The sequence below is a fragment of the Saccopteryx leptura genome, chromosome 3, assembly GCF_036850995.1.
Source record: "Saccopteryx leptura isolate mSacLep1 chromosome 3, mSacLep1_pri_phased_curated, whole genome shotgun sequence".
Taxonomy (NCBI): Eukaryota; Metazoa; Chordata; class Mammalia; order Chiroptera; family Emballonuridae; genus Saccopteryx; species Saccopteryx leptura.
Genome location: NC_089505.1, coordinates 106,940,086 through 106,963,950, shown reverse-complemented (window position 1 = coordinate 106,963,950; position 23,865 = coordinate 106,940,086). Strand labels below are relative to the sequence as shown.

The following is a 23,865-nucleotide window of genomic DNA, read 5'->3' as shown; positions in this document are numbered from 1 at the left end:
AGGTGAAGAGTCACTTATGGGCCCCAGAGAGTACCTTGAGGTGCATTGAGCTGAGAGGCTTAGAGCCCTCCAGGGCTGTGAAAGAGGCTGGGGGAGGGCAGGGCCCACATCAAGGCTGGGCTGCATCCAGCTCCACTGTTTGTTTTTGTCAGTGCTGTGGATGCAGACATAGGCAGGTAAGCAGGGACCCTTGGCATTCTTCCCCAGCCCAGCCCATTTACGCTCAGGAAGGGAGTGGCATCTGCTTTGGGGGCCAGACTGGTGCTCAACTGGCAACTGCATCCCCAACATGCTTAGTGATGTTGGGCAAATTCAGTAACCTCTCTGAGCCTTGGATTTTTCCTCTGAGAAGTCTCTTAGGACCTTGGCCACTTTTTAGAGTCTTCAGAAGGTCAGGGATGAGCAGGGACAAGCCTTTCTGGCCCAAAAGGATATTCCCCAGAGTCTTGACACCAAGCAGCCGCCAAATCTGGTGTGGGCTACAGAAGCTGCCAACAATACTGTGGGGCTGTCCACTATCAGTCCTGGCCACCATGACACCCTTTGGTGCTCCTCATTATCCCCAGCTCATAAGCCAAGACCACGTCACTGAGGCCCACCCATCTAGCACTGGGTGACCAACCCAATGGACACACATGTAAATGGAAAGAAAGTTTGCTTTGATGAATTTATCCAGAATTTTGCAATTGAAAACCCAAAAAGAAGTTGTTTTTATTTCAGCATACATGTACATATTATGCTTCATGGACTAATATCATTTCTATTATGAATTATATATGGGGAACACCAAACTCTTCTATGGGTAGAGCATCTAAATGTCTTAGTTTGGCCCAGATGACTTCCATCCTGAGCTGTCCAAGGATTTCTCAACGGCCCCGCTGACCCTCTGTGTGTCACTTAGTCTGGTTTTGAACCAGAAGAGCCTGACTTAGTCATTCATTTATTCAGCAAATATTGTCTGATGCCAAGTTGTGCCAGGCTCTGAGCTGGACAGTGACAAGGTAAAGACAAGGAAGACATGGTCTCTAGGAATGACACCAAGGAGGAGGGAACCAGGGAAAAGGGATGGGTTTTGTTTCCTCTGCCCAAAACCTCCCATTTCTATTAGAATAAAGTTAAGTCTCAACACTGTGGCACACAAGGAGGGACCTGCTCTGGTCCCCTCTCACAGTGCTGAGTCTCTTACCACTCTCCTAATTGATGGAGCTCTAGCTGGGTGGCCTTCTTTCTGTTCCTACAACACATTTCACAGTTTCTTTCACCCCAGGGCCTTTGCATGTGCTGTGCCTGCCACTTAAAAGGCTCTTCCCAAGTTATCTACTTTGCTGGATCCTCATATTTTGATTGAAGCTTTAATGCCACCTCCTCAGAAAGGCCTTCCTTGCATACCCCTTGCCCCTTCAAATAATTTTTAATCACACCATCTTAATCCTTCCATAGTACTGCTTCTCCCAATCTGAAATCATAGTGCCTGTTTCCTCTTTATTGTCTGTCTCCTTCACTAGACTGTGAGCCTGAGGGCAGGATAAGGTAAGATTCACTGACATATATATCATTGCCTGGCACATGATAGGAACTTAAGAGGTATTGTTGAATGGGTGATGAATGAATGTGGTGCTTAAGGTTCCCACAGGACATTAAGAGAGTGGGTATTCTGGAAGCAGAGCTAAAGCTCTGGCCTTCTGTGCCCTGCCACAGGCTAACTGTGTCCGTGTCTAGTCTTGGGGAGTGGGTGAGGGGGTGGTGTTGCATGTTCAGGCCTGGGAAGGGGAGAGCCCCATAGGACTTCAGCCTCAGGGCATGCATATTGCAGGAGATTCATTCCTTGCATATTAAGTTGCTGCTGGACTGGCAGCTCCCGCTGCTGCTGAATTTTTCACTGTCAGGGAAAATGGTTGATAGGGGATGGGGGTTGGGAAGACAGAGCATCCAAGTTCAGAAGGCTACGTGCACTTTTTGTGAGAGTATCATTTGCAGCCATTTTGGGATTGACTTGCTTCTAGGTGGCCATGCGTAGATGCTACATGTGCAGCTGCATATCTGAGTGTGCTCTGCCCCTCTGCCCTTAGCTGGCCTGCTGGGCACACGGGTGACCTCTGTTTCATATGCCATCACTTCTAAACCCAACTGAGGGAAGGAAGGGCCCTTAGAGACCATTGAGTTTTACTCGCCTCGTTGGGCAGAGAGAAAAACTGAAGTCCACAGAGGGGAGAGGTTGCTCAAGGCCACAGCATGAGTCCATGGAGGGTCAGAGCTCAGTGGACAGGGAGCAATCAGTGCTGAGCACTGGGGACTTGCCTCACTAGAGAAGTTCACAGTACAGGAAATGCTGGAGGAAGAGGGAGAATGCCATGGACACGAGTGCGGGGATCTCTTCTGCCTTTAAGGGGAGGCTTCTTAAAGAAGGAGACACTTGCACTGAGCTTTGAGAACTAACTGAAAGCTCAGCAGGTAGAGAAAGGGGAAAGGGCACTCCAGGCGGAGGATGCCACGTAAGCAAAGGCACCAGGCATAAAACAACCTGGCAAGTTTGGGAAATTGCAAATCATGTGGTTTGGCTGCGGAGGAGGATGTGGGGAGGATGGATGGGTTGCAGATATGAGGCTGTGAGGGAGGCAGGTTCTGATCAGTGTGGGCCTCGTGGGCCATGATAGGGGTCTGGATTTTAACCTGAGGGACTGCTGGGGAATCACTGAAGCTGACTTGGGTTTTTAGAAAGATTTCTGTAGTTGCCAAGTAAGAGTGAATTTAACAGACACATTTTGAGCACTTACTATGTGCCAGGCACCATGCTGGGTCCTGCGGATTCACTTCTGAATGAGACACGCACATTTCAGCCCAGCAGTACGAATATAATAGACAGGTGTAGCAAGTAGGAAGCTTGGCAGACAAACTCAAGAAATACCCCATTTCTCTATTTTTGTTCAATCAGTTCTGGTCTGACTCATTCTAAGCTCTTTCCTATGAGTTGGCAGAAAATTCAATCTCACCCATCACTGGGCCCCTGCAGAGGCTTGTGCAAGGACCTGCTGTCCCACCTGGGCCTAAGCATGGAGGAGGTGCCTTGTCTTCAGTCTACACTGGTCACACAGAGATGCCCATTGTCCTAATCCCCATGGTCCCTTGAGGTTCAGCAACTCAGCTGTTCCTCCGCTGAGCTTGGGGGGCACTGAGGGTAGTATCCCAGCGCTTGCGCTCTGGCCTCCCCAGGCACACGGCACCTGTCTCCCACAGCTCTGGTCAACTGTCAGGGAGGTGCTGCTGGACACAGGCCGTCACTGTTCACAGAACCCCGCTTCTGCTCCCCCTTCAGCAGCTGCTCTCTCTTCTTCCTCTGCCCACATAGGCCGCCCTCTTCTCCCCACCTAGCATAGTCATTTCCGGAAGGTTAGTTTTTTCAAAAGGCAGGATGAGCCATCAGACTTCAGGCAGCTTTTGTGTTCAGCCCCACACAGTTCCACCAGGCTCTGAAAATCAAAAGGCTTGGCTACCAGCTCAGAACTGGGAGGAAAGCAAAAACAATTAACATCTCAATAAATTATCCAACTACCAGAGTGGATAGACATGAGAGACCCAGTGATATTCAGAGGGGCAGAGAGGCACTGGGGTTTGTGGGAGCTCAGGCAGGGGATACCTAACTAACAGCTGGGGGTCAGGAAAGACCTCCCAAGGAGGGGAGTTCTTGTCAAAATGAGCCCTGAAGATAGCAAGGAAAGGTGTTTCAGGAAGAGGGAACAGCAGGTATGAAGGTCTCAGGGTGAGAGCCTACAAAGTTTTGTGAGGAACAGACAGCTGCCCTCAGACTAGCTGGTACAGAAGGAGGTGGGGCTGGGTGGGGGAGCCTCCCAAGTCCCAGTTGAAGGTTTGGAGTTTATCTTGACCAAGAGAACCACTGAAAGATTTTAGTCAAGAAGTGACATGATGCCTGACCAGGCGGTGGCACAGTGGATAGAGCGTCGGACTGGGATGTTGAGGACCCAGGTTTGAGACCAGATCATCTGGTTACCAAGATGGTTTGAGCAAAAGCTCACCAGCTTGGACCCAAGGTCGCTGGCTCGAACAAGGGGTTACTCGGTCCGCTGAAGGCCCGCGGTGAAGGCACATATGAGAAAGCAATCAATGAACAATTAAGGTGTCACAACGCTCAACGAAAAACTAATGATTGATGCTTCTCATCTCTCCGTTCCTGTCTGTCTGTCCCTGTCTATCCCTCTCTCTGACTCTCTATCTCTGTAAAAAATAAATAAATAAATAAAATTGAAAAAAGAAATGGTGGAAGAAAAAGGTTCTTCCCCTTTAAAAAAAAAAAAAAGAAGCGACACGACCACATTTTTGGCTTAGAAACAGTAGTTGGCTAGTAGTAGGAGAATCGATGAAGAGAGGATAAAGTTGGAGGAAGGGGGAGCCATTGGCAGGAGCTGCAGGAATCCAGGCAAATGATGGTGGCTGCCTGGACGGGTGGTGGTTGTGGCCGTGATGGCGAGAGTGGGCATTATCCATAGATAAGTATGAGGAAGAAGGGACAGGACTTGGGGTTGGGGGGAAGAAGGGAGGGGAAGAGAAGGCAGATCTTCAAATGATTAGGTGGGGGAATCCCTGAGATGGAGCCCACTGAGCAGGCTGGTGGTGTGTAGGTGCCAGTGAGTGGAAGGCTTCAGGGTGCAATAGAGCCCTCCCACCACCCCACCTCTGCATCCCGAGATTCCCAAACTTTCCACTAGATGGAGGGCTGGTGCTGGGAGACCGGCACCTTTTCCCATCCGCCGCCTCTCACCCCCTCAGTGGGATGGGCCTCCACTTGGGCCTCCTCAAACCCTAAGTCCTTGAATCCGCCAGGGGAGCTCGTGTATTTGAGGCCATCAGCTGCCCCCACAGCCCAGGGCTGTGACCTCAGCCTCTAGGGTCCAGTAGTAGGGGCATCAGCCCAGAGATCTCTGCCCCAGGAACCTCCGAGTGCTTCTCTGTGCTCGCGTAGACAGGGGTGTCTCGGTGCTTGGAGATGCCTCAGCCACTGCGGTCTGGAAGACGGGACAGGACTTGGGGTTGGGGGGAAGAAGGGAGGGGAAGAGAAGGCAGATCTTCAAATGATTAGGTGGGGGAATCCCTGAGATGGAGCCCACTGAGCAGGCTGGTGGTGTGTAGGTGCCAGTGAGTGGAAGGCTTCAGGGTGCAATAGAGCCCTCCCACCACCCCACCTCTGCATCCCGAGATTCCCAAACTTTCCACTAGATGGAGGGCTGGTGCTGGGAGACCGGCACCTTTTCCCATCCGCCGCCTCTCACCCCCTCAGTGGGATGGGCCTCCACTTGGGCCTCCTCAAACCCTAAGTCCTTGAATCCGCCAGGGGAGCTCGTGTATTTGAGGCCATCAGCTGCCCCCACAGCCCAGGGCTGTGACCTCAGCCTCTAGGGTCCAGTAGTAGGGGCATCAGCCCAGAGATCTCTGCCCCAGGAACCTCCGAGTGCTTCTCTGTGCTCGCGTAGACAGGGGTGTCTCGGTGCTTGGAGATGCCTCAGCCACTGCGGTCTGGAAGACGGCCCAGCTTCCACGGATACGTCCTCAGCCTAGAGGCCTCCCCGTCAACAGAGCCATTGTTGCCCCCCCCCCCCCCACACACACACACATACCACCACCCCCTCTCTCCTCCCCGGCTTCCTTTCCTCTCACTTCTGTCCCAGGCCCCAGAGAGTTCAGTCCCAGGCTGTCAGATGTCCTGCACCTAGGCCTCTCCGGACCTTGGAAACCAGACACACGGTTGGCCAGAATTGGGCGGAGCCAAATAGGAGGCAGGGCCAGGGTGGAGTCAGGGAAGTCAGCCAGGTCAGGAGTATGGCCCAAGGCGGGCCAGGGGCGTGGCCAAAGTGAGCTGGGGCGTGGCCAGAGGCGGGGTGAGATCCTGGTCCCCCCAACCTGGAAGCTTCCTCGGGTTTCCATTCCCTAGGAACTTAGGTCGCCCGGGGTTCCCGCCCGCTTTGGCCCCCAGTTCAATAGCAGGACTGTCTGGCCCCACTTAACAGAGGTCGTTTCTTTGGAGGCCACGCCCAGCTCCCTGGAACTGCCAGGCCTTGAGGGGACGTAGGGAAAAAGGATTAGGGATGCAATCTCTGGGACTGTACCTCAGCACGGGGAGTCCCTACTCTCACCCCAAGTACAGTCTTCTCTATATGGTCAGCTGGAAGGTCTCAGGGAGGAGCTGGTCAGGCGCCTGCGCCCCCACGAGGCCCTCCTTCCCTGTCCCTCTGTGCTCGGGCCTGGAGCCTGTTCTAAAAATAGACGTGCCCACCCAGGAGGGGGTCTGGGAGGCCTGAGTCACCCTGCAGGGAGGGCCTCCTGCTCTTCTCTGCAGCCCAGGCTGCCTTGAGAGCCAGGCATTATTCTGTTGGACCGAGTTGGAGCTCTTGGCTGCGCCATATTGCCAGGGAGCGGGCCAGGCGAGGGAGGCCCAGGCTGGTGAGCTGAGCAGTAGCAGCTACAGCCGGGAAGGATTAGGAGTTCCTGGCCCTGATTTATTTAGTTGTTTTTGTGTGTCTGGCGGCTGCGTACAGCAAACCTCCACCCCCTTCTTTGGCGGGACAGTCACGTCTACACCTGCCTTTCTCTCCCGCCCAGGCCCAAGGGGCTGTTCTCTGGGTGGGGACCTGGGCTTGAAGGAACAAAAAGTCCCAACTTGGATCTTAGAGATCCTGGAGCTAACATTCCCATTCTACAGATGAGGAAACTGAGTCCCAAAGAGAGGACATCATCACACAGCAGGGATTGAAATTCTAGCTCTGCCTCTTGTTAGAGGCAAGCCACTTGTTAGAGCTATTGTCTTACCCTAGGGTGGTCAAGTTGAGGATGACACCCACGTACCTGTAAAATGGGAATAATGATAGATGCTTAGGATTAAACTGATGGTTAAAATTATTTTTTAAAAACAGCATAAGCATATTGGGAGTTACAGTAACACCTGGGTTCAATCCCAGCTTGGCAAGTTAGTTATCATTAAACTTGGGGAATGGAAGGGGCTCAAGAGTCCCCAGGTTCAGCATTCCCTTCTTGCCAAAGGTCATGGACCCTCCTCAAAGCAAATAACACATCAAGGTGGACCCTGCCCTTGAACCCAGGCCCCCAGTTCTAAGCTCTTTCCTCCTACCTTCAACCACCTTTCCTTGTACCAGTGTCAGGCCTTTTCTGAATGGTCAGGGCTGACAATACTCCAGTTGGTTTTATTCCTTTACATATTGTTTGCTACTTCGATCACTTTGAGGAAAGAAACAAAATAAAACTGTTTTATATTTGTCAGAAATGCTATTGACCTCTTAAAGCTACATGAAATCAGTTATGTAAATAATGAAGGGGAAAGGGGGACTCAGAGATGAATGTGGGTGTGAGGTGCAGGGCAAAAGTCCCTGATAAATTACTATCCCCCCAATAATAATAATGTTAATAATGAACACTTTTGAGTGCCTACTATGGGCTTGGCTTAATTTCATATTATCTCATTTAATCCTCCTGCAAATTCCACGTGGCTAGGTCAGGGGTCAGGAACCTTTTTGGCTGAGAGAGCTATGAATGCCACATATTTTAAAATGTAATTCCATGAGAGCCATACAACTATCTGTGTACGTTAAGTATTATCCAATAAAAATTTAGTGTTGTCCCGGAGGACAGCTGTGATTGGCTCCAGTCACCCGCAACCATGAACACGAGTGGTAGGAAATGAATGTATTGTAATACATGAGAATGTTTTATATTTTTAACGTTATTATGTTTTTATTAAAGATTTGTCTGTGAGCCAGATGCTGCCATCAAAAGAGCCACATCTGGCTTGCGAGCCATAGGTTCCCAACCCCTTGGCTAGGTGTTATTACCACCCCATTTTATAGATAAGGAAACTAAGGGCTCAGAGAAGTGAAGGAATTTGCTTGGGAGAACAAAGCCAGGAAGTAACAGAGCCAGAAACAAACCTACTCAGATCTTTTATTTCATTTTATGCTTTGATGAAAAAGTTGGGTTTTAACTCTGACCTTTCTTTCTCTCCTTCAGCCTCCCTTTTGGGCTAGGTTGTCAGGCCTTTCCAGACTAACCCAGGGCACCACTGGGAGGAGCTGGGCTGGGCCGGGCCATCCCCAAAGCTTCTCTCCACCCAGAGATTCCAGGATTCAAAAGAAATTACGAGCCCAGCTGTCTCAGTCTCTTGCATGCAAGGAAAGAATCTGAGAGTCCCTGGATGCTCCCCTCATCACCGCACCTCACCCAGGACACTCCTTAGCTTGCCCTCAATGGAGGGGAGTTTGTCCTCAAGCTAAACCCCCTCTCTCATTCATCCAGCAAATAATTATAAAGTGCCTAGTCTTTGCCATCGGCTCCGGGATAAAATGGTAGCAAAAGCAGTTCTTTCCTGGCCCTGGCCAGTTCGCTCAGTCGGTTAAGAGCGTTGTTGTAGGTTCAATTCCCTGTCAGGGCACACATGGGAAGCAACTAATGAATGCATGACTAAGACGAACAACAAATGAATGCTTTCCTTCTCTCTCCCTTCTTCTCCCTGTCTCTCTGAAAAAAATCAATAAAAATTAAGTTCTGGCTAGATAGCTCGGTTGGTTGGAGCATCATCCCTGAGCACGGAGGTTGCCAGTTCGATTACCTGGTCAGAGCACATACAGGAGCAGCTCAATGTTCCTGTCTCTCTCTCTCTTCCTGCCTGTCTCAAAAAAAGAAAAGAAAAAAAGCAGTTCTTTCTACGGTATCTAGCAGGGCACAAAGATGCTCAAATAAATCAGTGGCTGATAATTGATTACACCTCTCTCTCTTCCAAGCTTCTGTTCAGATTCACCCCTTCTGGGAGACTGTTCCCAACTGCCTCTCTCACTCCCTAGTGGAAAGGAAGGTTAAGACAGTCTCAAAACTAAATGTGGCAAGGTGGGGGTGGCAGGTGGGGAGGGAAGCCTGCCAACAGATTGCGCTGGCTGTGGGTGGTTATACTTTCTCAGCGTCTGTGCGGAATAGCTGGCATCTACTGAGTCCCAGGAACCATGCTCAGCACATCGGCGCCATCTCAGTGAACCCTCACAGCATCCTGTGAGCTGTGGGCAATTCTATTTCACCAACAAGAAAAATGAAACTCACTCCAAGAGGTGCAGCGATTTGCCAGAAGTCACATAACTAGTAAGTGGTTGAGATGGAGTTTGAACCCAATTATTCAGGGCCACTAGGCTGAGTTCTTGTTTGATTTTTAGGTGAAGAAACTAAGACCCAGAGAGACCTAGGGATTGGCTAAAGGTCCCACAGCACAGCAGGACTGACTTGAGTTGGTTGGTAGCCAAAGGGATGTTTGGGTAAGGGTATACAAACTATCCCATCAGGGCTTTGGGAGGCCAACTCTTGCCCCAAAAAGAATTACTGGGGGTGGGGCAGGGCCTTGAGGAAGGCTGGGGACAAGTTCAATCCGGGTGTCCTCAGTTTGGCCTATGCTCTACCCTCACCCCTGCTCCTCAGGCCCTGTGCCGTGGGGCAGAGGCTTCTTGGGGTGCCTTGGCAGATGTGGGCTAAATCCACTGTCTGTCCTATGCTTGTTCTGAGATGTCATCTCTGTGCCCTGGTCTGTGCAGGCCTGGGGAGGTGGCCAGTAGACAGGGGAAGGGGAAGATTTTTTGTTGTTGTTGTTGTTTTTTTTGTTTTGTTTTGGGGGTTTTTTGGTATTTTTCTGAAGCTGGAAACGGGGAGAGACAGTCAGACAGACTCCCGCATGCGCCCGACTGGGATTCACCCGGCACGCCCACCAGGGGTGACGCTCTGCCCACCAGGGGGCGATGCTCTGCCCCTCCGGGGGCGTCGCTCTGCCGCGACCAGAGCCACTCTAGCACCTGGGGCAGCGGCCAAGGAGCCATCCCCAGCGCCCGGGCCATCTTTGCTCCAATGGAGCCTTGGCTACCGGAGGGGAAGAGAGAGACAGAGAGGAAGGAGGGGGGGGGGGGTGGAGAAGCAAATGGGCGCTTCTCCTGTGTGCCCTGGCCGGGAATCGAACCCAGGTCCCCCGCATGCCAGGCCGACGCTCTACCGCTGAGCCAACCGGCCAGGGCTGGAAGGGGAAGTTTTAATCCTTCATCCTCTGGGAGCTTCCAGTCTGTCTGGGCAAAGGGGGCGTTGCCTCTGTTGGGGATCCTTATGCAGGGGAGCATTTACGAGCGTTCACTAGGTGCCAGCACAGTAAGAAGGGCTTTCGCTTTGTCATTATCTCCTTTAATCTGGTCAGCAAACACTAAGTAATAGGTATTGCTGTTCTTTCTGCTTCTCAGAGGAAGAGGTTAAGCAATACCTCCAAGTTATTCAGCCAGCAAGAACTGGAGGCAGGATTTGATCTAACACCATGCTCTACCATAGGGTTCTCAAATGTGGTCCCTGGGCCAGCAGCCTCAGCATTGCTGAGGAACTTGTTCAAAACCCATCAACAGACTCAGAAACTCTGGGGTGAAGCCTGACAATCTGTGTTTAAGTCGTCCAAGCTCAAGAATTTATGCTCTACTGCTTCATGGCACTTGCGCGGGGGTGGGGGGAGGGATCAGAGGGATGAGGGGGGACTACAGGTGACATGTTTAAGATCATGGGCCCTTGGGTCAGGCAGAGCTGAGTTCAAATCTCTGTTCTCAAGGTTATAACCTTGAGACTTAAATCTTGAATCTTTGCCTTTCTAGCCTGTGAAGTTGGTAGTGAAAACAGAGCCTGCCCTTAGAATTGTTGCCAGGTTGAATGAGTAGATCCTGTTTGACAGATGAGAAAAATAAAGGCTCAGAGAGGGGGAAAGGACTTGCCCAGACCTCTTCTGTGTGGGCTTTCCCCCAGAGATTACTCTGCCCCGTAGGTCTGTCCCAAAATGACCAGTTCAAATCTAGCTCCATCCTTGGCAGCTATATAACCTTGAATCAATTACTCACCTTCTTCCTGCCAGCCTCTTCGTGCTTAGAATAGGGATAAAAAAAGTACCTGGGCCTCCTATGGTTATCGTGAGACTAAAGTGAGTTTCTCTATGTATGGTGCCGGCCAGCACTTTAGAAGGGCTCAATAGATGTTAGCTGCTGTTGTTAAAGGCAGAGCTGGGATCAAACTCTGGTGTCTTCTAATGACCCCCACCCCTGGCCACAGTATGATTAAGAGTTGAAAGTACATCAGAGAGTGTAGGAGTTCTGAGGAGCAGAATCTTCCTTGGGGTAGAGCAGGGTTTCTCCATCTCGGTACAGTTGATATTTTGGGTTGGATAGTTCTGTATTGTGGGGACAGCCCTGTGCAATGGCAGATGTTTAGCAGCATCCCTGGCCTCTGCCCTCTAGATTCCAGAAGCTCTCCTCCAAGTTGTGACAACTAAAAGTGTCTCCAGACATTGCCAATTGTCCCCTGGGGAGCAAAATTGCCCCCGTTGAGAATTACTAAGGTGATTAGGAAAGGTGCTTTTAAGTGCGTCAACACACCAGGTGGATTAACCCGAGATCCTAGAGCTTAGCTCATGGGATGGTGGGCAAGCTGGGCCCAGGGTCACAGGATGTGCTGAGGTAGGACTGGAATCCAGGGCTCTTGTGCCTGTCACCTCTCCGCGGATCGCTCAGAATAGGTGGGCAGAGCCAGGGGACAATCAAGCTGGGGTCCAGGATGCCAGGAGTCCCTTCTTCCTCCAGTGCCTGCCTGCCCGGCCGTTGCCACACCCACTGAGTGCCTGTCAGAGTCAGGGCTTACCTCTCCAGAAGCAGCACAGTGATCAAACCAAGCAGGTGCCTGGTGCCATGAGCTACTGAAGTATGACGTCATTTGGGTGCCCCTGGTTGGGCATCTAAAAATGTTGCAGGAACCAAAGTTGCTGGAGCCAAGGGTGTGGAGCTCACCATGGCCCTGTGGGGAAGGTGGGCAGCGGCGGAGTGGCGCACCGGAATGCCTGTTGAGACTGTAAAGCTGCCAGCAGGGGTGAAAGATGGGTCTCCCCGCCACAGGATGCAGACAGCCATGAGACAGGGTGGCAGGGCTGATTTAGGGCCAGGAGAGGGAGAGAGGGAGGGAGGATGAGAGGCAGAGTCAGAGAGTCAGAGATACAGAGCCAGAAACAGAGACACGGGCAGGCAGAGACAGAGTGACCGAGTCAGGGTGGAGAGCAGCAAAGAACAGGGAAGCTCTGAGATAAGCAGAGACAGGGACATACAGACATAGGAAGTGTGAGCAATAGACAAAGGGCAGAGACACAGAGAGATAGAGATGCAGAGTTAGAGAGACAAAGATCCCAAAACAGTGGGGAACAGGAATTAGTAACAGAGAGACAAAGGCAAGAGAGGGACGGAGAGGGGCCACATCCACTGCAGGGTTGCAGAGGGAGGAAAGAGAGCCAGGGAACCGGAGATCTGACAGACACAGAGAAAAGGGGGCAGGAGCAGCAAGAGAGACATCGGAGTCAGAAGGAGACAGGCCAGAGACACCCAGAGAAACCAGAGGAGGTGGAGACATCTTGGTCTTTTCTCTGTGACACAGAGCTGTGTGCATATGTGTATCTTTGCACACGTGTCCATTCATTGCACAGGTGTGCCAGTCACACCTCCTGTGGGTGCACATCTGTGTCTGAGGTCAGACAGTGGACAGTGCTCACGTACATTTGTCCACTAATTCCCCAGGGGGTGCCTATGGGGTACAGGGCTCAGTGTAGCAGTGAGTACCAGTGCACAGGGCCCCTCATGGAGCCTCTTGCTTATTAGTAGAGGACAACGCAACAAACACATACCAAAACTATGCAGAAATTTAAAACAGAATCACGTGATACAAAGTGACTTGGGGCTCCTTCCATCTGGTGGTCAGGGAAGGCCACTCTGGGGAGGTGACTTATGAGGTGAAAACTGTCAAAGAATCAGCCTAGCAAAGATTGGGGACAAATCCTTCCAGGAGGAGGGAAGAGTTGGTACAAAAGCCCTGTGGGGAAAACCAGTTGGGCAAATTCAGGACTGAGGAAGAAACCAATGGGACCGCAACTTCTGGGGTGAGGCGCTGGGCAGGAAGGCAGAGGCCAGATCTTGAAGGACTTGGTAAGGCCAAGAGAATGTTTCTGGCTTGTATTGTGGTCGAAATAAGACCTGGAAGACCGAAGCAGGAGAGTGAAATCAACAGCTATAGGTTTGGAAAGGTCTTGCTGGCTGCTGGGTGGGAAGTGGAGGCTGGAATGCTCCTGCAACAATTAGGGCGAGGGTGGGAAGACGTGGGTGGATGTGGGCTGTGTTTTGGGGTAGAAGCGATAAGATGGTGGGGGTGGCAGAGGAAAGGAAGGAGCCAGTGATGACTAGGTTTTGAAACGGAACATCCAAATGAATTATGGCGGCATTTACTAGAATGAGGTGGTCAGGGCAAAACAGATCTGTGGGGAAATGATCAAGAGGTCTGTTTTGAGACACTTCTCCCAGGAAGAAATACAAATGGCCAACAAATATATGAAAAGATGCTCATCTTCATTAGCTATTAGAGAAAAGGAAATCAAAACTACAATGAGATACCACCTCACACCTGTTAGATTAGCTATCATCAACAAGACAGGTAATACAAGTGTTGGAGAGGCTGTAGAGAAAAAGGAACCCTCATCCACTCACTGTTGGTGGGAATGTAAAGTAGTACAACCACTATGGAAGAAAGTATGGTGGCTCCTCAAAAAATTTAAAATAGAACTACCATATGACCCAGCAATCCCTCTATTGGGAATATACCCCCATAACTCAAAAACACCGGTACGTAAAGACACATGCAACCTCATGTTCATTGCCGCATTGTTCACAGTGGCCAAGACATGGAAACAACCAAAAAGCCCTTCAGTAGATAACTGGATAAAGAAGATGTGGTACATATATACTATGGAATACTACTCAGCCATAAGAAATGATGACATCGGATTATTTATTTATTTATTTATTTTTTACAGAGACAGAAAGTGAGTCAGAGAGAGGGATAGACAGGGACAGACAGACAGGAACAGAGAGAGAGACGAGAAGCATCAATCATTAGTTTTTCATTGCGTGTTGCAACAGCTTAGTTGTTCATTGATTGCTTTCTCATATGTGCCTTGACCGTGGGCCTTCAGCAGACCAAGTAACCCCTTGTTGGACCCAGCGACCTTAGGTTCAAGCTGGTAGGCTTCTGCTCAAACCAGATGAGCCCACGCTCAAGCCGGTGACCTCGGGGTCTCGAACCTGGGCCCTCTGCATCCCAGTCCGACGCTCTATCCACTGCGCCACCGCCTGGTCAGGCGACATCAGATCATTTACAACAACATGGATGGACCTTGAAAACATTATACTGAGTGAAATAAGCAAATCAGAAAAAACTATATGATTCCATACATAGGTGGGACATAAAAATGAGACTCAGGGACATGGACAAGAGTGTGGTGGTTACGGGGGGGGGGGAGGAGAGGGAGGGGTAGGGGGAGAGGAGGGGCACAAAGGAAATGAGATGGAAGGTGACGGAAGACTATATGACTTTGGGTGATGGGTATGCAACATAATCAAATGTCAAAATAACCTGGAGAGGTTTTCTCTGAAACTATGTACCCTGATTGATTACTGTCACTCCATTAAAATTAATAAAAAGTTATTATTAAATATTAATATAAAACTAAAAAAACCCCAAAGAGGTCTTTTTGAACGTGTGATATGCCTGTGTGCCTGTGTGTGCACATGCGTGTGGGCTCAGGTGTGAACGTGTGCACGTGGGGCTGCAGACCATCTCTGCTTGGCTGCATGGAGGCTCCTGGGCCTGTTCTGGAGCCAGGCCCTGTCTTGGCTCTTCACTTTGCCCCAGCCCCAGGTGCTGCTGCAGCCAGACGGGGATTCCCCAATGGCCAGCTGGGACAGTATGGTGGGTTGGACCTTGGGCACTGTTGACATCTGGGCATTCTACCCCAGGCCCGGGAGGCCTTGGTAGCCTCACCCGGCAGTGGCAGGCGGGCTCCAGGCAGCTGGTGGCGATTAGCAATGTTGATTACTTCGTGGCGATGCCATCTGGGTGAGGGCACTGAGCCCAGCCCCACGGGATACCCTGCTTGCTGGCATGCAGGGCTTTCTGGGGCTGAATGCATGTAATGTGTCAGCCTCACTGCAGGCATACGTGTGTGTACATGAGTGCATGTCTGAGTGGGGGTTTCTGTGGGAGCCACCTGTGTCTGCTGTAGGCCTGCAGGTTTCTCTGCCTGCATATGAGTAATTATGCTGATGGACACATGTGCATTTTTATGTGTATGCTTGTACATGTATGCATGTGTGTATACCCAGTACCTGCCACGCTCTGTGCATGCATTCTGAGAATTATGCACCTGGGTTTGAGTTTGTGTCTCATGTGTGTGCATAAGTCTGTGTGAATATAAGTGCCTGCATATGCACATGGAGTCTACACACATATGTCATGAGAAAGCATATCTGACTACATCCTTCTGAATGTACGTACATGTGTGTCAGAGGGAAGAAGGAGCATAGGCACATTTCTAGACTGTGTCTACAATAGTGTATCTGGGTCTAGCATGAACCCCAGGCTTGGCTGTTTTGGTGAGCATCCGGGGTGCTATAGGGCATCTGGAGTCCCCTTTCTCGTGTCCTGGATCCAGCCCTCCTCTCCTGCCTGGGAGAGTCGGGGGTATGAATGGGGGAAAGGAAGGAATTGCCCAGGATAGCACGGTGGTTAAGCACTTGTGCTGTGAATCCAGTCTAAGTAGGCATGGGTCCCTGCCTAGCTACCCCTAACCATGTGATTCTGCACAAATTGGGTTCCTCTTATGCTCCAGGCTTCCCCATCTGTCAAATGGGGATAAGAATAGAATTCTGCCTGCTGGGGTGGTGAGGATTAAAGGAGTTAATCCTATGTGAAGGTCTTAATATGATGCCAGACCTAGCTGTGTTGCCTATTATTTCCCAAGTGCCCACCACTGGGGCAGCCCGCTGTGGCCAGGCTGGGCCTGTGCCTACCCAATCCTTGGGCTATAGCACCCAGAAAGCTGTACTTCCTCCACTTCCCGCCTGCTGAACTCAGCGATTCCCAGGCCCCACCACTGTCATAGCCACATCTGGGCTGGCTCTGTGCAGGGACCACAGTGGGGGCGCCTCTGTGGCCGTGGTTGGGGTTTCCGCTGACTCGGCGCCTCCGGCTGTGGAGGAGGGAAATCCTGGGTTAGATGGGGCCACAGGCCCAGGACTCCACCATGTTGCTTCTACAGAAAGCCCCCTCAAATCAGAGCACTTCAGTTGCTCCCTCTCACGCCCACGCCCATTCCTACCATTCACCAACCTCTTAAACCTACTTCTCTGTAGCTCCTTAGCCTGGATGCCCAGAAATTTGCTGCCTCCAGGGAGAGAGCTCTGGAAGAGTCACTGTGATCATTCCCCTGCCTCTGGACAGAACTGGACACGTTACCTGCTCCTTTCTAGTCAGAAGTCTAATCTTTCCTCCAACCTCAATTCCTCTTTCTTCAGCTCCTGAATATAAAGCAACACCTCTGCATCGCTGAGCATAAGCTCGAATCCCACCTCACCCCTCGCCTACTCCTACCTCCCGCCTGGTTCACAGTAATAATGACCATAACAGTCAATAGTTATTGAGCTCCTCTTTTGTGCCAGACCCTGTAGTAAGCATTTTTACAGACTTTAACTCATTTTCTGCACACAACAATCCTATGAGGTATATAGGTCATTGTTCCATGTTCCAGATGAGAAAATGGAGTCAGAGTTACACAGTAAGTTTGAGCAGAGGACAAGGATGGGAGTCCTTCTAATCTCCAGCCATAAGGAAGAGCAAGCAAAAGAGGCCAGAGCAGAAGGGGTTAGTTTAACCCCCCCTTTTTCGGTGGTGGCAACCTCCCCCCAATTCAGACAGACCTAGAAACAGACTAACTGGAAATGTTAGGCCGAGAAACTGGAAAAAGCTGACCAAGGAGGCTTGGGCAGCAGCCACGTCACAGATGCCATGGAAGTGGGGAGGAGGGTCTCCGCCCTGATACCCCAGTCATCAGGAGGCCGCGCCAGGGAAAGGAAAGGGGGTGGCACAGGGGAGGCCCTTCCAGCTCCAGGCCCGGCTCTTAAAGGGCCGGCTTCCCCGCCCACCGGCCTGCCCCCAGCGCCCCCTTGCAGGGCAGCTCTGGGCACGCAGGGTCCCGCCTTGCTGGCTGACTGACTGGCTCACCTGGCGGGAACTGGGAGGGCGGGCCTGGGAGGACAGCCAGGCCAGGAGCAGGGCTGTGCGTCTGTCCGCCACCTCTGCCTCTGCTGCTGCCGAGACCCTTCCTGGCCCTCCCGCCCTCCTCCCGCCTGGCGGGCGGGTCCAGCTGTGTTCCATTAGCGGCCCTGGCTGGTCCCCAGGCCCCTGGAACCTCCCCCTCTTCCCCCACCCGGAGTGGCCGGCAGTCCCGCCAGGCAGGCAGGCTAATGCTCCGGGCAGCATTCAGCCCCAAGAGCACAGGACCCAGGAAGCTGGGGAACTGGGGACAGCAGAGGTGATCGAGGATTCCCCACTGGGCCTGCGGAGCCCAGGCCCTGCTTCCCCTGGCTGGCTGCACTGGGCTGCCTGGATTACTCAGTGAGGTAGGGGGATCTCCAGCCGCGGTAAGTGGGGGTGGAGTGAACTGCCTCTTGACTCTGGACTGAAGGGCCCCTTCTGCCCCTGACTTGCTGTGTGACCTCGGCAAATGGCTTTCCCCCTCTGGATCTCAATTGCATTCTCTCTAGGGGAAGGAGCTCTAAACTCCATCTCAGTTCTGACTCTCCCTGTCCCCAAGTCTGTACCTTTGCATTGGGGTGGGATCTTCTCCTTGGAAGCTTCTCTCCTTCTATCCTTGTAGCCCCCTGCTCTGGCTAGGACCAGGGGCATGGAGACCAAAGACCTGGAGCAGGAAGAGGACACAAGCACATCAGTGTTCACGCCTCCACGTGCATTCATATGTCTCGAACAATTGGCAGCCCTTCTATTGACTGGCAGAAGGGGAGGCCAGGACAGGGTTTGAGAGATGGGATGTGCATACCACTAGAATGGGGGATGATGAAGGTGGTGGGGGTACAGTTCTGCCCCAAGAGGAAGGGAATTGGAGTCCTATTTTCAAATATATTGAGCTGAGGGGATCCATTCTGTTCTCATTCCCTCTCCAGGACTGAGGAAAGAGAAATAGAATTCCATTACAGCTGGAAGGAATGAGGTCAGACTTGCACAAGAACTTCCCAACAGGAAGGCCATTCATAAGCTGGCTGTGTGCACGTGTGTAATTGCAAGCTGTTGTGTCTGGGTATATCAGTGAACATAGATCTCTGTGAGCATGCCTGTGTGCAGGTAGGCTTGTATGCATACACTGGCATGTATGTGCCTGTGTGTATAGGAGCCTGTGTATTGTATAGCTGCACGTGTCATGCTGCCACATGCATGACTCTGTGTGTGCGTGCACAAGCCTGTCTCAGGGGAGGCTGGATGATGTATGGCTCTGCTGGCTGCTTGCTGAGCCTGCATTGATTTATCTGGGTCCATCCATCCAGGGTTTAATAAAACTAAAAGACGAGCATCCATCAGTACTGGAGGTTGGCAACAAGGTCCTGAGCCCTGGTGACCTGCTCTCCCGCCCACTGTGCCCATGGGGAAGCTTCCTTGGCGCAGTACAAGCCTGTGATACCTGCCAGGAAACTCAGCCCAGTCATCAGCCCCTGACCTGGGGTGCCTAGCAGGGCCTCCTGGCTGAGCTGAGTGCAGCTAGTCAGGAACCAGGCTGGTTTATATGAATACAGAGCACAGGCTGATAAAATATTGAAATACTTCCAAGTGTAGTGGTTAATAGCTTTACGACAAGCCTCTCACTGTCCTAATCGACCTGGTCTTCTAGGATGCCCTAGATCTCTCCCCAGTCCAGAAACTCCCCACTGGCACAGTCAGATGCCATTTGGACTCAGGGCTCCAGCCAGCATCCTGACCTGGCTGGTTTGTGTCCATGCCATACTGGTGGTTAAATATTTTGAATATTACCCTGGCCCAGATCGTAGCCCAGAGCTCATGGCTGGGCCTCTGAGAGGAACTAAGGCCTGGCCAGACCTCTTGTCACCTCAGTACCAGTGCTTGGGCCCTGTGGTCTAGCTGTTACTTGCCCACATGTGGAGCTGTGCTGAGGGAGCTCGGGGACCCACCCTCCTGGTTTCTGTGACTTTCAGGTGCTGTGGCTGTGGCCAGCTTCTCTGAACCAGGATGTGGGCATCTTGGGCTCCTGGCCTGTGGCTGCTTGGTCTCTGGGCCACCTGCAGCCATGGGGCAAATACAGGTGAGATGACACACAAGGATCAGGGTGCCATAGGCCTGTGACTGGCTCCCTGAGGTGCCAGGTCCTATGCACCTATGTGACCATGTGCCTGGGCCACGTGGGCTTATATAGGAGAGTCTGGGGGCTGGGCTCACGGTGGCCTGAGGTGTTTGTACATGTGAGCCTGTGTGAGGTGAGCTGGAGTGTGTGTGCATTTCTGTCTGCCTATTTGTGTGTCTCTGGGCCTGCCTGTATTTGTATCGCAGAGTCGCTCTATGCATCTGTACATGTTCCTGTGTCTCTGTGTGTGAGGCAACACCCTGTCTCTGTGCACAGATTGCTGGTAGGGCCAGGGGGGGCAGGGAGGAGCAGACGGTAAGCTCTCCCTCTTGCATCCTGAAAGAGGCCCAGGTCCCTCCAATCGTTTTCAAGGTGGAGACTCCATCCTCCAGACAACGTGATCCTCCTGCATGGCTGGCCCTAGATCTTAGATAAAGGGCTCGCCTTGAGGCCCAGACGCTGGACGAGACAGAGGGTGCAGCTTTCCAAGGCCCAAGGCCAGAGGAAGTTGACTGGGCAACATGCCCTGCCCTGCTGGGTGCCCTCTGGGCTCAGTAGCTTAGCCTCTTAGCTGAGCAAAAATAGAGCTCCTAGAACCCAAGTCCAGCCGAAGGAGGCAGAGAAATCAAGGTGCTGAGGTGACTGCCTGCAACTCGTGTGTGTACATATGTGTTTCTGCATGTGTGCACATGTGCCTTGCTCTCCTCTCCCTCACCGGGTCTCCTGGGGGATGGGGTAGAGAATTTCAACATCTGTAAGGAATCTGGGCCCATTGCCATGGGGTGAGTCACCCATTGCTGCTTCTGATGTTGAAGGCAGTGATAATCGTTTTGGTCAGACCTGGGGGAGGGAGACTCCAGTGAAGTCACCAAGCCTAGGGACCCAGGATGCCTTCCTCCAGCCAGTCAGCCAGGGAGTCCAATGCCCAGCTTCTAGGAGCTGTATTCACTGTCTTGTTCCAGCTGCCACATCTGTCTTGATGGGAAGACCTCTGTGATTCTAGCCTGTATCTCTCTTATTGTAACACCTCTCCTAAAACTTCTGTTCAATCAGGCCTAGGAGGGAGGCAGGTATGGAACCCACCTGTCCCTTCATGGTTTTGGAGACTTGAATTAAGCTATCGCCTTCTCCAGGAGACTTGACCCCCTTAATAGACCTGTCTATTAAGGCCCTGGTGGTTCCCTTGAGCTCGTGGTCCCCTCAGGCCCTCAGTCCCTTCTCACTGTTTCACAAGGTGGTTGTCTGTTGACTCAAACCTGTGTCTGGCTCGCTCTCCTGCTCTGGATGTGGGTGGTGGAATCCAACCAACCTATTGCTGAGAACAGTTGTGCCAGCTGCATATGGTATCCCTGCATAAGGCATGAGCATCCACAACTCACACATGTGCAGAGACAGGCATGCACTTGTGTATAACACAAGTGTGCATGAACCTGACACTTCCTTATCCCTGAAGTGCTCGGCCCCACCTTGGGTGTATGTCATGGCAGGAGCACGTGTACACACAGCTCCCCAATGAGCTCTAGGGTTTCCTAGAGTTTCTTTCATTCTCTCTCTTGCTGTCTTGGCCACTGACTAGGGATCTTGGGGGTATTTGGGTTCTAGGAGTTCTGGTCCTGCTCTGCTGTGAACTCATTTCATAGCCTTGGGCCAGGCCTTAGTCTCGGGACCTCTCAGTCTTTCTATCTATGCTGGGGATCCTCCTGGCTCCCAGGGTAGCCAGGGTCAGAAGGCAAGAGGTGATAGCTGGTCCAAAGCACAGACTGGCTAAAGGTCCAGAGTGGGGACTATAAACTCCTTCTCGGATCCCCAAGAGCCTGATTGTGCAGCCGCCTCAGCCTGAGCCCACCAAGTGTCCCACTGCCAATTTCTCCTCCAGGTGAGCAGTGCCCACCTTCGCAGCAAGAAGGACTCAAGTTGGAACACCGAAGTGACTTATCAACCAATGTGACTGGTGAGTGCCCATCTCATTCCACTGTCCCCCTTCAACCCTTATCCGGGAGTGGCCCATACCCCTTCTTACCTGCCACCTGGTGTCTCCTCCGAAGGCTTCAACCTCATCCGCCGACTCAGCCTCATGAAGACATCTGCCATCAAGAAGATCCGCAACCCCAACGGGCCTCTCATCCTGCGACTGGGGATGGCCCCGCTCACCCAGCCCACACGGTAAGGGCCCAGAGGGACTGCTGGGAGTCAATCCTGACCTCAGCCACACTCCCCAGCAACTCTGGATGTTAAGGTGCTAAGCCCAACAGTACCTATGGGTCATTTTATCCCACCCCCTGGTCTCTACTCTGGGGGCCTGCCGGGTGGGCAGAAAGGGGTGCCTGGCAGGCCCACGCTCTGTCCCTCCCCTATCTCTGGCTAACAGTGACGGGACAGGTCTGTATCCTATGGGTATCATGAGGACCCCAGGATGGGGGTGGGAACCTGGCAAGATTCTGTGTGTATGTGTGAAGTCCAAACTCCCAGAAGTCCCTGGATGTTCTGGCCCCTGCTTACCTCTCCAACCTCATCTTCCAAAATGTTCGTCTTTCTAGCTTCTCTAGTCTTACTGAACCCTTTCCATCTTTTTTCAGTGTCTCTCCTCCTAACTGCCCCCCCCCCGAATTATTTTCCCCAGGGCATCCTGAATTCTTTGGAAGCTTTTATAATGAGACGGTGAAACAGTCCTTCTAGGGAGTTTTTGTTTAGGTCCGCTCCCCCCGCCCCTGCCCCTGTCAGACGTGAAGGCTCCATGAGAGCAGCACCTTCTCTGTGTTCCCACTACTGTCACCCCCAGTAGCCAGACCCACACCTGGCACACAGTAGGCACATTCTACAGACATCAAGAAATGTCTGTAGAATGAATGGGTGTGTAAAGGGGTGTGTTGGTTTAGAGGTGTGGGCCTGTGCAAATCTTGTGTAGGGCCCACAGTGGACAGCAGGTGGCTGTCCCCTGAGCCTCAGGGCACCCTCCCTGCTCTATCCTCAGACGAGTATTCCCTCGGGGCCTGCCCGATGAATTTGCCCTGGTGCTGACGCTCTTGCTGAAGAAACACACACACCAGAACACGTGGTATTTGTTTCAAGTGACTGATGGAGATGGGTACCCACAAGTGAGTCCCGCTCCTACCCCCATGGCTCTTGGGGCTGAGAGCAGTATCAGTCCAGCCCAATTTCTGTCCCAGCTGGGGATTCCTGAGGCCTCCCAGCTCCTTCCCAGCAGCCAGCCTCAAGGTCACCCCCACCCCACCACCATCTATCTCGTTCTGTAAGAATGTACTGCTCTGTGACCTCAGGCAGTGTTCTTTCCTTTCTGGGCCTCAGTTTCCCCTCCTGTGAAATAAGCTTGAGGGCCCCTAACTTTGCCCTGCTGTGGCCCTGGGGCTCTGATTCTCTGTCCTGTATCTTTCCTAATGCTACACAGATTTCCCTGGAAGTCAACAGCCAAGAGCAGAGCCTGGAGCTTCGGGCCCGGGGCCATGATGGCGACTTTGTATCCTGCATCTTCTTGGTGCCCCAGCTCTTTGACCTGCGTTGGCATAAGCTGCTACTGAGCGTGGCAGAACGCGTGGCCTCCGTGCACGTGGACTGCACCTCGGCCGCCTCCCAGCCTCTGGGGCCCCGGCGACCCATTCGGCCTGTGGGTCATGTCTTTCTGGGCTTGGATGCTGAGCAGGCCAAGCCCGTCTTGGTGAGTGCTAGGTCGGGCTCTGGCCTCTGCTCCCGCTTTCTGGGAGCCCGAGTCAGCTCCCTGGAGTCTGTTTCTGTCCTTTGTTCTGAATCCTCTCGTGGTTTCTCACTGGCCCCCAGAAGCAGCCTACGCATATTAACCTGGCATTCAAGGCCCTTCACGACTTGGTCCCTGTAAATGTTTGTACCATCCCTCTACCTCTCTCTGTGCGGCTCTGCTCTGGTCGATTCCATCCTAGTCGTCCACCTCACCCAGTCCTGTCGCACCTCCACGCCTTTGCCTATGCTGTTAGCTCCACCTGTCAGGCTTTTCCTGCATACCCATCTGTTGACTATCTCCTGGTCCTTCAAGCCCAGCTTGAACGGAGCCTCTTCTTCCCCTGTTTCTTCAGGCCAAAGTGAACATTTCTCCCTCCTCTCCCTCTTTCCTGCACGTGCAGTTTTGTTTGTCTTTTGGTGACAGCTATATTCTTGATGGTCTCCCAGGCCAGACTAGAAACTCTCCAAGGTCAAATCCTAGGGTGGAGCCATCTCTCTGCCTCACAAGGGGCTAGGACACAGAGTTATTTGCAAAAATGATACCCTGGCCAGATAGCTCGGTTGGTGGGAGTGTCATCCTGGAATGAGAAGGTTGCTGGTTCGATTCCCTAGTCAGGGTGCATATAGGAACAGCTCAATGTTCCTGTCTCTCTCTCTTTTCCTGCCAGTCTTTCCAAAAAGAAAAAAAAAAGTGAAACTGACTTGTGTGTTCCCTGCAGTTTGACCTTCAGCAAGCACACATCTACTGTGACCCAGAGCTTGTGCTCGAGGAGGGCTGCTGTGAGATCTTACCGGGAGGGGTGAGTGGCCTGGCCCCAGCACAGCCGAGGGAGGGGTCTTGGGGCACTGCC

The 23,865-nt window shown here is 52.3% G+C and overlaps 1 protein-coding gene across 8 annotated transcripts in view; it reads left to right on the top strand.

The window, feature by feature from the left end:
- The first annotated feature begins 17,150 nt into the window (after positions 1 to 17,150).
- COL16A1 (collagen type XVI alpha 1 chain) overlaps positions 17,151 to 23,865 on the top strand; it is a 51,946-nt gene continuing 45,231 nt past the window's right edge. For 3 of the 8 annotated variants that reach the window (XM_066375706.1, XM_066375705.1, XM_066375698.1), the window contains exons 1-8: positions 17,152 to 17,555; positions 18,117 to 18,163; positions 19,158 to 19,264; positions 21,180 to 21,254; positions 21,349 to 21,466; positions 22,275 to 22,398; positions 22,710 to 22,976; positions 23,734 to 23,814. In XM_066375706.1, the coding sequence (XP_066231803.1) occupies positions 19,192 to 19,264; positions 21,180 to 21,254; positions 21,349 to 21,466; positions 22,275 to 22,398; positions 22,710 to 22,976; positions 23,734 to 23,814 (738 nt within the window). In that variant the 5' untranslated portion in view covers positions 17,152 to 17,555; positions 18,117 to 18,163; positions 19,158 to 19,191. Of the gene's footprint in view, positions 17,577 to 18,116; positions 18,227 to 19,157; positions 19,265 to 21,179; positions 21,255 to 21,348; positions 21,467 to 22,274; positions 22,399 to 22,709; positions 22,977 to 23,733; positions 23,815 to 23,865 lie in introns of all 8 variants that reach the window. The other 5 variants (XM_066375704.1, XM_066375701.1, XM_066375700.1 and 2 more) reach the window with 5 other exon arrangements.